The sequence below is a fragment of the Oncorhynchus clarkii genome, chromosome 2 (genome assembly GCF_045791955.1).
Source record: "Oncorhynchus clarkii lewisi isolate Uvic-CL-2024 chromosome 2, UVic_Ocla_1.0, whole genome shotgun sequence".
NCBI lineage: Eukaryota > Metazoa > Chordata > Actinopteri > Salmoniformes > Salmonidae > Oncorhynchus > Oncorhynchus clarkii.
This window is the reverse complement of record NC_092148.1, coordinates 36811084-36825452: the sequence shown is the minus strand read 5'-3', so window position 1 is coordinate 36825452 and position 14369 is coordinate 36811084. Positions and strand designations below refer to the sequence as shown.

The window sequence follows — 14369 nt, the reverse complement described above, 5'->3', positions numbered from 1 at the left end:
CGTTTTTCAAAACTGCCCCATGTAATTCTTAATTTTTCAAATTGAATCGACTCTTATGACGGAAGCCTGCAGATATTTCAACGTCATGTTCAGACGATAATAGGCTACACTGATACCTCGTGCTTGGCTTCCAAATGTATAGGTCTCCCCATAATATTTAAATGAATGAATTGTGATCATAATCATTATTTTAGCAATCCATCCATGGTAGACGTCCTTCCTAATAGCAATCCCCCCCCATCCTGCTGATTTCAGCTGCTGAACCATATTTGCACTTGACCGTGTTTATGGATGAGAAAGTGAACTTGCTATTTCCAAAAGGTTTAGCAGGGATCCTGCTTTGTGATCTATTTCCTAGGACAGGGCTCTCCAACCCTGTTTGTGACATCAACAGCCAGCCAGGATTTCATTCCTATAGCCTACATATTTTGATTACCTGCACGCTTCTGACTGTCTGCCTGGTGGCCGACATACCTAACTATGCCTGGCTGTGCAACTTCTCTCTCGCTCTCGCTCTCACTCTTGCTCTCTTTTTCTTCTGTGGAAGATGCAAGAGTTTGTTCTCGAAGTAGACTACAAAAAATGGTGTCCTTCCTTGCAGAAATACTGAATCTTCTGAGTCTTTTCCTAGCGGAATCTAAGCTTGAAACCCAGAAATGGGAGTCGATGGACAAGGAGTCGTCTCCCAACCACTAGCTGAACATTGGCAGCTGCTGTCGGTGTGTACAGTGCCTTCGGAAAGTATTCAGACCCTTTGACTTTTTCCACATTTTTGTTAGGTTACATCCTTATTCTAAAATAAATTCCCCCTCATCAATCTACAGACAATACCCCATAATGACTAAGCCAAAACAGGTTTTTATAAATGTAAGCTAATTTATAAAAATTTCAAAAACTAAATATCACATTTACATAAGTATTCAGACCCTTTACTCAGTACTTTGTTGAAGCACCTTTGGCAGCAATTACAGCCTTGAGTCTTCTGGGGTATGACACTAAAAGATTGGCACACCTGTATTTGGGGAGTTTCTCCCATTCTTCTCTTCAGATCCTCTCAAGCTCTCTGGTTGGATGGGGAGCATTGCTTCACAGATATTTTCAGGTCTATCCAGAGATGTTAGATCGGGTTCAAGTTCGGGCTCTAGCTGGGCCATGCAGGGACATTGAGACTTGTCCCAAAGCCACTCCTGCATTGGCTTGGCTGTCTGCTTAGGGTTGTTTTCCTGTTGGAAGGTGAACTTTCAACCCAGTCTGAGGTCCTGAGCGCTCTGGAGCAGGTTTTCATCAAGGATCTATCTGTACTTTGCTCCATTCATCTTTGCCTCGATCCTGACTAGTCTCCCAGTCCCTGCCTCTGAAAACACCCCCACAGCATGATGCTGTCACTACCAATCTTCACCGTAGAGATGTGCCAGGTTTCGCTTGGCATTCAGGCCAAAACGTTCAATATTGGTTTCATCAGACCAGAGAATCTTGTTTCTCATTATCTGAGAGTTTTAGGTGCCTTTTGGCAAACTCCAAGCAGGCTGTCGTGTTCCTTTTACTGAGGAGTAGCTTCCGTCTGGCCACTCTACCATGAAGGCCTGATTTGGTGGGGTGCTGCAGAGATGGTTGTCCTTCTGGAAGGTTCTCCCATCTCCACAGAGGAACTCTAGACCTATGTCAGAGTGACCATTGGGTTCTTGGTCACCTCCCTGACCAAGGTCCTTCTCCCCTGATTGCTCAGTTTAGCCGGGCAGTCGGCTCTAGTAAGATTATTTTTGGTTCTAAACTTTTTCCATTTAAGAATGATAGAGGCCACTGTGTTCTTGTACCTTCAATGCTGCAGACAATTTTTGGTACCCTTCCCAAGATCTGTGCCTCGATGCAATCCTGTCTCGGAGCTCTACGGACAATTCCTTCGACCTCATGGCATGTTTTTTGCTCTGACATGCACTGTCAACTGTGGGACCTTATATAGACAGGTGTGTGCCTTTCCAAATCATGTCCAATCAATTGAATTTACCACAGGTGGACTCCAATCAAGTTGTAGAAACTTCTCAAGGATGATCAATGGAAACAGGATGCTCCTGAGCTCAATTTCGAGTCTCATAGCGAAGGGTCTGAATACTTCTAAGGTATCTCTTTTTTATATCTTATAAATTTGCACCACAAAAATCAACATGTTTTTGCTTTGTCATTATGGGGTATTGTGTGTAGATTGCTGAGGATTTTTGGTAATTTAATAAATTTTAGAATAATGTTGTAACGTAGCAAAATGTGGAAACGGTCAAGGGATCTCAATACTTTCCAAAGGCACTGTATGTGGTGTTCTCTTTTCTCCGAATTGTAAAAGCAAGCAGAGCAGAAACAGGCTAATATTTTGTTGACTAATGTAGCTGGCAAGGTAACTTTTGTTTAATTTAACAGAAAAAAATACTACATTTGTGAATATTCCCAGTGCTAAGCTAGTAGCGCTAGTGTAACTGATATGTAAAGTTAGCCAATGTTTCATCACCGATCAACTGAGGTGAATTAAATCTCTAGTAGCTAGCTACCACAGCCAGTTCAGCTCTAGCGTCTAGCCATCTATCAAGTAGAAATATGAGGTGGCTATTATTACTATATTTCTAACAGCTGTTGTGGTTTGTGTGGAAATGTTTTGTAGTCTTTGTTTTGTCTCATTTCAGTCCAGTAAATGTGGAGGAAGAGTTAATATGGAGCAGAAGTCCAATCACAGGCTCTCTTTCCATTTTCCCTGAAAACTGGAACTACCGTTTGTTGGGGACTCGGCAGAGGTACTTGACATGCGTTTCTACGGGTTAGTGCCGCTGTTCGTACGGGTGTCCCCTCTTAACACAGCAAAAATATCAAACATGTCTGAACATTTTTGTGATGTCCCAGTCTTAATCTGGAGAATTTAACATCATCCATCAGGGCTCGTTGACCATCTCGCACTATGAGCAGAAGAATGCGCAAATGAGTTTCTCGTGCGTGCATATTTCACCCTTCTCTTTAAAACTTGTCTGGGACACTTAAATCTTGCAAATATTGGGGAGCACACAAACACACACACAATGCATGTAGCACTCCAGAAACAGTGTTGCCATTCATTCTACCTCTCTTCTCTGTGTTCTCAACCACCACTGCTGTCATCAGAACACAACACACATCACTACTTTCTATAAATACACGGCATGCAGGCAGCTCAGCTCTGTTTTTGTGGTTTTAATGACTTGTATGTTTCCATCCTGGGGGGGGGGGGGGGGCTCTCTGGAGCACATTAACATTATTCAGTTGGAGAAACAGATGCTGTAACATGGCAGGCTTTTTCCTCACTGTCGCTTTTCTCATAAACTAAAGGAGCCGTGGGCGTCCTCTGTGACAGTGGAACATTTGGATTTAATCTCCTTAATCTGCATTTAGTGCAGCTGCAACTGTCTAGTTGCTCTTTACACAGCCACACATACATTTTTATGGAGTAAATACATTGTCACATTTTCTCATTGGCTTGGTGACATAGTCAGCTTAGCTCATTCCACTGTTATCCTGTGAGGTCATGATCAGTGTGTTTATCATATTGTATTGTATGAAGTTCAACAGGATGCAGGCTTTACCATAATTCACAGTCACATTCATGACAACCAGAAACGGATTGAAATGTTTCACTTATTTTGTCCTGTTTCTCCTGCTGGGTGTATGCCGTGTGCCTGCACTCACAGTAGTGACTGAAAACACTGTTGCATTCCATCAATGGCATTATCACCATCCGTTGTTGCTGCTTTGAAATTCACAGCCCCCATCTAAAAGAGCTATAGGAAGAGTTGTGCTTCGTCACATCTGTTTACTCTTATCAGTTATGCCATTGTACAACTGGGAATGATTTGTCAGCTTCCTTGCAGGAACACCTTGAGTGCCCCCGATTGAAAGGCAGATGTGTGCAGCTTGAGTCTCACTCTGCTGGAAATGTGAGGCAATATTTTTAGCCATGCCACGAAATGTGTCAGTGTGCAGACACAGGCTGTACTGAGTGAATGCAATAGAATGGCACTCTGGAGACTGTTTCTCAGTTGAGTAAGAGTGTGTTCAAAGTACTGTTGTTGCCTCATTGGAAAGCTCAATGCGAATACTGATCTTTATTTATGTTGATCTAGTATACTGTATAACAAATTCTCTATTTAAAGATGAGTGTACATCGAGTTGGGTAGTGCATAGTATTTCCGTAAGCATTAAACACAACATATAAACTAGTCTTTTATAGAGTAGGGCTAAATGTAGAGTTGGATTTTGTACGTATTGTAGTTTTGGGGCAGTTGGCTAAAGCCAGGCTTCCCTTTCTATAGCTGCTGCTGTTGTTGGCCGAGCCAACAAAACTGAGGATAAAGGTTGGGTTCTCTGTCTACCTGCCTGCCTGCCTGCTATGGGCGTAGACAGGCTGGAGAGAGCGAACTACAGGGGGACATAGGAAGCTGGGGTTTAGTGGGGCTAACCCGTTCTGATGTGAAGAGTGCCTTGTGTAGAGTAGGCCCAGGGAGCTATCTTTACCTACTTTTAACTTACTATGCATTTTGTTTTAATTACTCACTCTCTCCCGCCCCACTTCCTCTCCCTCTCCCCCTCTTTCCCATCAGGTACAAGTCTAATGAGGAGTATGTGTATGTGCGGGGTCGCGGAAGAGGAAAGTACGTGTGCGGAGAGTGCGGGATCCGCTGTAAGAAGCCCAGCATGCTAAGGAAGCACATTCGGACACACACGGATCTCCGGCCCTACATCTGCAAACACTGCAACTTCGCCTTCAAAACCAAAGGTGAGAAAGAGAAGGTGTGACCTTTCTACAAACAGATTACCGACCATTTCGAATCCCACCGCACCTTCTCCGCTATGCAATCTGGTTTCAGAGCTGGTCATGGGTGCACCTCAGCCACGCTCAAGGTCCATAACGATATCTTAACCGCCATCGATAAGAAACAATACTGTGCAGCCGTATTCATTGACCTGGCCAAGGCTTTCGACTCTGTCAATCGCCATAACCTCATCAGCAGACTCGATAGCCTTGGTTTCTCAAATGATTGCCTCGCCTGGTTCACCAACTACTTCTCTGATAGAGTTCAGTGTGTCAAATCGGAGGGCCTGTTGTCCGGGCCTCTGGCAGTCTCTTTGGGGGTGCCACAGGGTTCAATTCTTGGGCCGACTCTCTTCTCTGTATACGTCAATGATGTCGCTCTTGCTGCTGGTGAGTCTCTGATCCACCTCTACGCAGACGACACCATTCTGTATACTTCTGGCCCTTCGTTGGACACTGTGTTAACAACCCTCCAGACGAGCTTCAATGCCATACAACTCTCCTTCCGTGGCCTCCAACTGCTCTTAAATACAAGTAAAACTAAATGCATGTTTTTCATACGATCGCTGCCTGCACCTGCCCGCCCGTCCAGCATCACTACTCTGGACGGTTCTGACTTAGAATATGTGGACAACTACAAATACCTAGGTGTCTGGTTAGACTGTAAACTCTGCTTCCAGACTCACATCAAACATCTCCAATCCAAAGTTAAATCTAGAATTGGCTTCCTATTTCGCAACAAAGCATCCTTCACTCATGCTGCCACATACCCTCGTAAAACTGACCATCCTACCGATCCTCGACTTCGGCGATGTCATTTACAAAATAGCCTCCAATACCCTACTCAATAAATTGGATGCAGTCTATCACAGTGCCATCCGTTTTGTCACCAAAGCCCCATATACTACCCACCACTGCGACCTGTACGCTCTCGTTGGCTGGCCCTCGCTTCATACTCGTCGCCAAACCCACTGGCTCCAGGTCATCTACAAGACCCTGCTAGGTAAAGTCCCCCCTTATCTCAGCTCGCTGGTCACCATAGCAGCACTCACCTGTAGCACGCGCTCCAGCAGGTATATCTCTCTGGTCACCCCCAAAACCAATTCCTCCTTTGGCTGCCTCCCCTTCCAGTTCTCTGCTGCCAATGACTGGAACGAACTACAAAAATCTCTGAAACTGGAAACACTTATCTCCCTCACTAGCGTTAAGCACCAGCTGTCAGAGCAGCTCACAGATTACTGCACCTGTACATAGCCCATCTATAATTTAGCCCAAGCAACTACCTCTTCCCCTACTGTATTTATTTATTTATTTGGTCCTTTGCACCCCATTATTTCTATTTCTACTTTGCACATTCTTCCACTGCAAATCTACCATTCCAGTGTTTTACTTGCTATATTGTATTTACTTCGGCCACCATGGCCTTTTTTGCCTTTACCTCCCTTATCTCACCTCATTTGCTCACATTGTATATAGACTTATTTTTCTTTATCTTGGCCAGGTCGCAATTGTAAATAAGAACTTGTTCTCAACTTGCCTTCCTGGTTAAATAAAGGTGAAATAAAAAAATAAATACAAAAATAGGCCCCCAAATCATAATACGGCATTCGGTGTCGCTCTGCTTCGTATATGGTTGAGCAGTTTCTTTAACGATTAGCTATACTCCAAGTCGATATTCACGTCATAAGAAGGAATTCCCCTTGACCACGTCCACAAATTGGGGAACACAAACATTCTTTCCCATTAACCCCCATAGTAAAAGAGCCAACTTCATAAATGTTCTTATTATACAGAAATAACAATACATGCCGGAAAACTGCTGTGTTGTTCAATGAACATATAACCAGATAAAAACAACATAAGGAAATGGAGCCTGCGAAAAGAGCCATGTGGCTTCAGGCTATTCGACATGGAAAATATGGGATCCGGTTCCCAAGTAGGCCACACGTAAAGTGCATTCAGGAAGTATTCAAACCATTTGACTTTTTACACATTTTGTTACATTAGTCTTATTCTAAAATGATTTCTAAAATGGATAAAAATAAATAAAAAAATCCCCTCAATCTACACACAATACCCCATTATGACAAAGAAAAAACAGGTTTTTAGAAATTGTTGCAAATTTATAAAATAAAAATAAAAACTGACATCACATTTACATAAGTATTCAGACCCTTTAGTCAGTACTTGGTACTCGCACCTTTGGCAGCGATAATAGCCTTAAGTCTTCTTTGGTATGACGCTACAAACATGGCACACTTGTATTTGGGGAGTTTCTCCCATTCTTCTCTGCAGATCTCTCAAGCTCTGTCAGGTTGGATGGGAGCGTCGCTGTACAGCAATTTTCAGGTCTCTCCAGAGATGTTCGATTGGGTTCAAGTCCGGGCTTTGGCTGGGCCACTCAAGGACATTCAAAGACTTGTCTCAAATCTACTCCTGCGTTGTCTGCTGAAAAACATCCCCACAGCATGATGCTGCCACCACCATACTTTACTGTAGGGATGGTGTCAGGTTTCCTCCAGATGTGACACTTGTCATTCAGGCTAAATAGTTCATTATTGGTTTCATCAGCCCAGAGAATCTTGTTTCTCATGGTCTGGGAGTCTTTAGGTGCCTTTTGACTAACTCCAAGCGGGCTGTAATGTGCCTTTTACTGAGGAGTGTCTTCCGTCTGGCCACTCTATAGTAAAGGCCTGATTGGTGGAGTGCTGCATGGTTGTCCTTCTGGAAGATTCTCCCATCTCAACAGAGAAACTCTGGAGCTCTGTCAGAGTGACCATCGGGTTTTTGGTGACCTCCCTGACCAAAGCCCTTCTCTCCCGATTGCTCAGTTTGGCCGGGTGGCCAGCTCTAGAAAGAGTCTTGGTGGTTCCAAACTTCTTCCATTTAAGAATGATGGAGGCCACTGTGTTCTTGGAGATCTTCAATGCTGCAGAAATGTTTTTGTACCCTTCCCCAGATCTGTGCCTTGAAACAATCCTGTCTCGGAGCTCTACGGACAATTAGTTCGACCTTCATGGCTTGGTTTTTCTCTGACATGCACTGTCAACTGTAGGACCTTATATAGACAGGTGTGTGCCTTTTCAAAATCATGTCCAATCAATTTAATTAAAGTTCAAGTTGTAGAAACATCTCAAGGATGATGAACGTAAACAGAATGCACCTGAGCTCAGTTTCAAGTCTCATAGCTAATGGTCTTTAACTGACTTGCCTAGTTAGAAGAAAAAAAAGAGCCCTACAATATTACTTTTAGTAATGTGAATGTTGAAAAGTAATCTTTAGACATGTTGTACTTAAATGTAATTTTGTAGTTGACTAAAACAAGCAGACAATAAAATTCAGTTTTAAAAATGTCACGTTTTTGCTGTGAACCAATGGGGTAACCTAGATAACAAGAGGTGGTTTTCCTCACGGGCGGGCTGTGACATTCCATCTAAAAATGACTGGGAAATGGCTTAGGGTTGCAAAATTCAGGTAACTTTCAATGGATTCCCTGGTTTTACAGAAATTTTGGTTGGAGGTTTCTGGATTCCCTCCTGATTCCAGGAATCTTCCAACTGGGATTCTGGAAAAAACAGGGAATTTATTGAAAGTTCCCAGAATTTTGCAAACCTAGCTATGCTCGACTATTTGGTTGTACTCTGGTCTCTCCCCACACCATCAATTATTCCTCATCTACCCTGCTCCGGTTCAGTCTAATGTGGCTTTGCTGTTCTTGTTTTCCTTGTCTTCATAGGGAACCTTACCAAGCACATGAAGTCCAAGGCTCATGGGAAGAAGTGCCAGTCAATGGGAACGTCTGGGTCTTCACTGGACGAGCCAGAGACCGAGGAAGCAGGTACAATAACATAGGGAGGAAACTTCACCCATCAAACATCTTTCCTCAAACCTGACTCGATAGCTAGCCTTGTAGCTATATCTGCTCCTCTAAAGAAACTGGAACTGGGCATGACATGTATGTTGGATATGTAAGGCAGTATGGTGCTATTCTCGTTCCTCTGTCGTGCTAAAGAGAAATAAGAGAAAATAAAAATACATGGCCAAATACATTCCATAGAGTCTGTTTCTGGTGCAGGATGGGAGAGGTGTACAGTGTTGTTTTCAAGGCTGCAGTCCTAGCCTTTAAAGAACAGCATTCCAGACACTCACATCCACCCCCTCTCTGTGCAGGCTCAATGCCACCCATCCCTCTCTCAATCCCTCCCGGTAGCAGACTGCAGTCAACACTGAGCCGAGGACATCCCATTCAAATAACCCTTCCATTCAAAAGCCAGCTGTTAGACTTCATGAATGGAAATAGCAGCATGATTCCATTAAATCAAACCTTGTCCGTCTGCTTGCTATTTATAATATCAGGTTGAGAGAATGTTATGTTGGATAGGAAGCCAGCCTGTCCTGGTCCTTGTGCCCATTTCATGTGTTCGTGTGTATAAATGTGTGTTTATATGCAGTGAGCTCCAAGTATTGTGGTAGTGCCCAATTTTGTTATGTTTTGGCTCTGCACTCCACCAATTTGGGTTTGAAATGATATAATGACTAGGAGGTTAAAGTGCAGACTGTCAGCTTTAATTTGAGGGTAATTTCATCCAAATCTGGGGAACCGTTAGGAATTACAGCACATTTTGTACGTAGTCCCCTCATTTTCAGGGACCAAAAGTATTGGGACACATTTAGTTATGTGTTTTAAAGTAGTCAAAGTTTTAGAATTTGGTCCCATATTCCTAGCATGCAATGATTACATCACTCTACAAACTTGTTGAATGCATTTTAAGTTGTGAAAAGAAATGTTTTTGCCCAATAGTAATGAATGATAAATAATGTATCGTGTCATTTTGGAGTCACTTTTATTGTAAATAAGAATATAATTTTCTAAACACTTCTACGTAAATGTGGATTCTACCATGATTATGGATATTCCTGAATGAATCGTGAATAATGATGATTGCGAAAGTTAGACACAAGAATTATGCCCCCAAGACATGCTAACCTCTCACCATTACAATAGAAGGGGAGGTTAGCGTATTTGTGCGTCTAACTTTCTCACTCATCATTATTCACGATTCATTCAGTACTATCTGTAATCATGGTAGCGTCCACATTAATGTAGAAGAGTTTAGAAACATATTATATTTTTATTGAAGCTCATAGTCAAATCCAAAGTGCTGGAGTACAGAGCCAAAACAACAACAAATGTCAGTGTCCCAATACTTTTAGAGCTCACTGTAAGTCCAGAGTGACTTAGATGAACTTCGTATCTGGAGAGCTGAATTGTCTGCTGGTTTTCAGTCTTGCCATTCAATCTGGAACTAGTTTAGACCAAGTGTTTCGTATTGGACAAGTTCTGATAGTACCTTCCCGTTTCACTCTGTTTCTGACTGCTTTCTTCCATTTTGTGACTACTGAACACAACTGTGTTAATTTAGGTGTAGCCTGGAGGACTGGAGTTTGGAGAATTGTGTGAGTTTCCCCCTCTTTGTGTAAGTTTCCCCCTCTTCTCATCAGGAGGTATTGAAGAGCATTTGTCTGGCTCCGAGGACCAGGATGAGCACCAGTTCTCTGACGTGGATGATTCAGAGGAGGATGATGATGAGGAAGAAGAAGAGTCCTCATCTTGCTCCTCCAACTGCAGTCTGTCTGCAAGGGGGCACTCCAGCAGCAGAAGACAGTCCCAGCAGGGCACGCCTGACCCCTCAGCCCCAGAACCCCAGCCAGATCCCAGCCCCTCAGCCCCAGAACCCCAGCCAGATCCCAGCCCCTGTCCCAGCCATGATCTCTCTCCCACCCGCAGACTGTGGCCCAGCGGGCATGCTTCCTCTCCAAAAAGCCGGAGGGCACTGTTCTCCCGCCGGGGCCTGGACGCCTCCCCCAGGGCTTTCTCCCCTAGCAGTGAAAGCTGCTCTCCCATCCAAAGCCTTTCCCCCAGACGGGAGCTGGCCTCCCACAACCGACACCTCTCGCCTTCCCCCAAGAGAGGACCATCCCCCATCAGAGCTCTATCCCCCCTGAACCCTATGGCTCTCTCCCCTCTCCGGCCAATGTCCCCTAGCCAGTATCGGGTGGTGTGGGCCCGGGCCTCTCCCTCGCCCCTGGGGGTTCAGCATAGACCTCGGAGCTCACCCAGTCGTTTGCCATGGGACATCCCCAGTACGATGGCCAGCGATCGCAGACAGGTGGGTTCAATGGTAAGTTATGTATTTAATTCACTTTCTGATCCTGTAGTTTTTCATGTTATTTTAATCCACAGTTATTCTTGTCAGTTACAAAATGAGATGTAATTAGCCATCCCTCCACATAACTACATTGTCAGTAATGGTCAGTAGTAAACGTAAATCTTATTGCAGACTAATTTCCCTTTTGGTACTAAGCTAACACTCACTATATGAAAATAGCAGAGGCCTAAATACATAACTATGTTATACTTTGTAAATGTACTTTTGATGGTTGATGGTGTTTAATGCCTGTGGTTGCGTCTTGTTGCTTCCCTCCCCTGCATTTTAAAACCTGCATTGGAAGCCCAGTTTAGCCAAAGGCAATGTGAAAACAAGTTAAGTGTTTTGTTCTACTGTGTGAAGTAATAATGTGGTCCTTGCTCCCCCAACAGGAGAGGATAGGAACACCAAGTGAAGGGCAGATTGGTCCAGAGCCCTGCCTGTCATTCCCCCCAGCTTTCCGTCTGTCCCCCAGGGACAGCCCTAAAGCCCAGTCCATGGACCGCATCTTCAGCCACCTGCCACTGCACTCACAGCAGGCCAGGGTGCCCTACCTGATGATCCCCATTGGGGGCATTCAGATGGTGCAGGCTCGTCCCCGCTCCCACCCCACTACCCCCACCTCGGCCTCCTCTCCCCCGATGGAGGGGCTTCTACTGGGCCAGACCAGGAGGGAAGCCCACTGGTGCAGGACCCCCAGAACTCAAGGGCTCAGAACTCCTGAGGACCACTGGTCAGACAGCCAGGAAGTAGTAGGAGCCAGCCAATCAGGGCTGTGCATTCCCAGTTTAACCCCACCCATACGTTCCAAACCCTCCACCTCGCAGCAAGGTAGGATGGACCCTGGGATGATAAACACAAAGCAATACGACAGCTCACACAGCTCCTCCCACTCACACAGGTCTGAGGCAGAGACCAGAGAACGATGGCCCTCACATGGCCAGGCAGGACCATCCCCCTAGTCAGCCAGTCCCCCCCCCTCCCACACACAGGATTGGACAGCTGTTTGAGAGGCAGGAGCCACCAGGGTTGGGGTCCAGAGCGACTGGTTCAGAATTGGTAGAGGGAGGAGCTAAAGGTGGAGACTCAACCAATCAAGGCCAGAGCACTTAGTCTCCACCCTTTGATACGTCATGCGTCCTTTACGCTTTTTGTTGCTACTCTTGTTTTTGGGTTTTGTATTGCTTTGTTTTTATACAGTTTTCAATACAATTGTTAACTTAAATGTTAGTTCTGCAATATTCAGGTTTGTTATAAAATGCACTTTTTTCTTTTTGACGATTTCTTTAAATCTCTCGATCTTACCTTCTGTATCTCTATTGATACTGCTATCTTAATATATATTTGAATATATGTAAAATAAATATGAATACATTTGTAAATGACCAAAATCTTTAATCAACAATAAATGCACATGTTGTTTTGTCTCTTTGTCCAGTATTACTCAAACTGTAGTTACTTGTGCCTTTTCTGTCTGGGTTTGTGTCTTGAGATGACGACAAAGATGAAAGGCTGTGATATGCACTCTGTGTTTCTAGGAAGGGGGTTCCTGTGTGGCGTGATGACTGTTTGTATCCTTATTAAAGGGATAGTTAAGGGTTAGAGGTAGTTTCGCGAGCCAATGCTAACTAGCTGTACCCGAAGACTTCCAGTCTTTGCACTAAGCTAGTTAGCATTGGCTTGCGAAACTACAGCACCTCTACGTTCATTCATACTGGATGCAGAGACATGAAAATGAATTGCCAAAACCCCAAACTATCCCTTTAAGGCCATTGCATTGATGTCAGGGTATTTTTAAATATGGTATATGAGGTGGTATATTGAAGGAGCAGTGAGCGCTTTGCAAAGAAAATGCACTGAAGTCATATTTTTTTATAAAAAAAGATTTGTATGTACAGAGAAGTGCTCCATATTTATTATTTTGTTTAACTATGAAAGTGATTCTTGTTTAAGTTCTTTTACTTTGTATTTTTGGAGGAAAAAAAACATGTCTGTCTTTTTCATAATGTTCTCACAACTTGAAATGGAGATGGACAGGAAGGTCTCTTTAAGATTGGATATGGTACAAGGAGGAACAAGTGCCCTAAAGATTTTCACACACAGCAAATGTTTTGTCTCTGAACCAATAAAAAGTGCACCATACTTCTTTGTTTTACTGGTTTTCTTGTTTTTTAATTTTTTTTTTTTTTTATAGATAAACTAAAATAACAATTGATTAATACATATAGAATGCTGCTGTTTAAATTCAAACAAAATAATAATTGGAGTTAAAATCAACAAAAACAAATACATTTGTCGCTTGCTTCGTAAACTAACAGTGAAATGCTTAGTTAACAATGCAGAGAACAACAATCCCAACAATGCAGAGAACAATGTAGAGAACAACAATCCCAACAATGCAGAGAAAATGTTTAAAATAATAGAATAAAATTCTAACACGAGGAATAAATACACAATGAGTAACGATTACTTGGTTTACAGTGCCTTGCAGAAGTATTTATTCCCCCTTGGCGTTTTTCCTATTTTGTTGCGTTACAAACTGTAATATAAATAGATTTTTATTTGGGTTTCATGTAATGGACATACACAAAATAGTCAATTGGTGAAGTGAAATGAAAAAAATGACTTGTTTCAAAAAATAAATACAAAAATTGAAAAGTGGTGCGTGCATATGTATTCACCCCCTTTGCTAGGAAGCCCCTAAATCAGATCTGGTGCAAACAAGTACCTTCAGAAGTCACATAATTAGTTAAATAAAGTCCACCTGTGTGCAAGTGTCACATGACCTCAGTATATATACACCTGTTCTGAAAGGTCCCAGAGTCTGCAACACCACTAAGCAAGTGGCACCATGAAGATCAAGGAGCTCTCCAAACAGGTGAGGTTTGGGTTATAAAAAAATATCAGAAACTTTAAACATTCCACAGAGCGCCACTAAATCCATGGTTTAAAAATGGAAAGAATATGGCACCACAACAAACCTGCCAAGAGAGGGCCGTCCACCAAAACTCAGGGACCAGGCAAGGAGGGCATTAAAGCATGTGGGAGACTCCCCAAACATGGTAGAAGGTCAGATGAGATGAGACTAAAATTGAGTGTTTTGGCCATCAAGGAAAATACTGTCTGGCGCAAACCCAACACCTCACATCACCCCGAGAATTACCATCCCCACAGTAAAGCATGGTGGTGGCAGCATCATGCTGTGGGGATGTTTTTCATCGGCAGGGACTGAGATACTGGTCAGAATTGAAGTAATGTTGGATGGTGCTAAATACAAGGATATTCTTTTCTTTTTTTCTTTTTTTATTTTACCCCTTTTTCTCCCCAATTTCGTGGTA

The 14369-nt window shown here is 43.4% G+C and overlaps 1 protein-coding gene across 2 annotated transcripts in view; it reads left to right on the top strand.

Annotated features, from left to right (window-relative positions):
• The window catches only part of LOC139367589 (transcription factor HIVEP3-like), a 72289-nt gene extending 59116 nt beyond the window's left edge, over positions 1–13173 (top strand). The window contains exons 4-7 of one of the 2 annotated variants that reach the window (XM_071105852.1): positions 4611–4786; positions 8559–8660; positions 10325–11004; positions 11424–13173. In XM_071105852.1, coding sequence (XP_070961953.1) covers positions 4611–4786; positions 8559–8660; positions 10325–11004; positions 11424–11993 — 1528 coding nt within the window. In that variant the 3' untranslated portion in view covers positions 11994–13173. The remainder of the gene's footprint in view (positions 1–4610; positions 4787–8558; positions 8661–10324; positions 11005–11423) is intronic. The other variant, XM_071105860.1, reaches the window with a different exon arrangement.
• The last annotated feature ends 1196 nt before the right edge of the window (positions 13174–14369 follow it).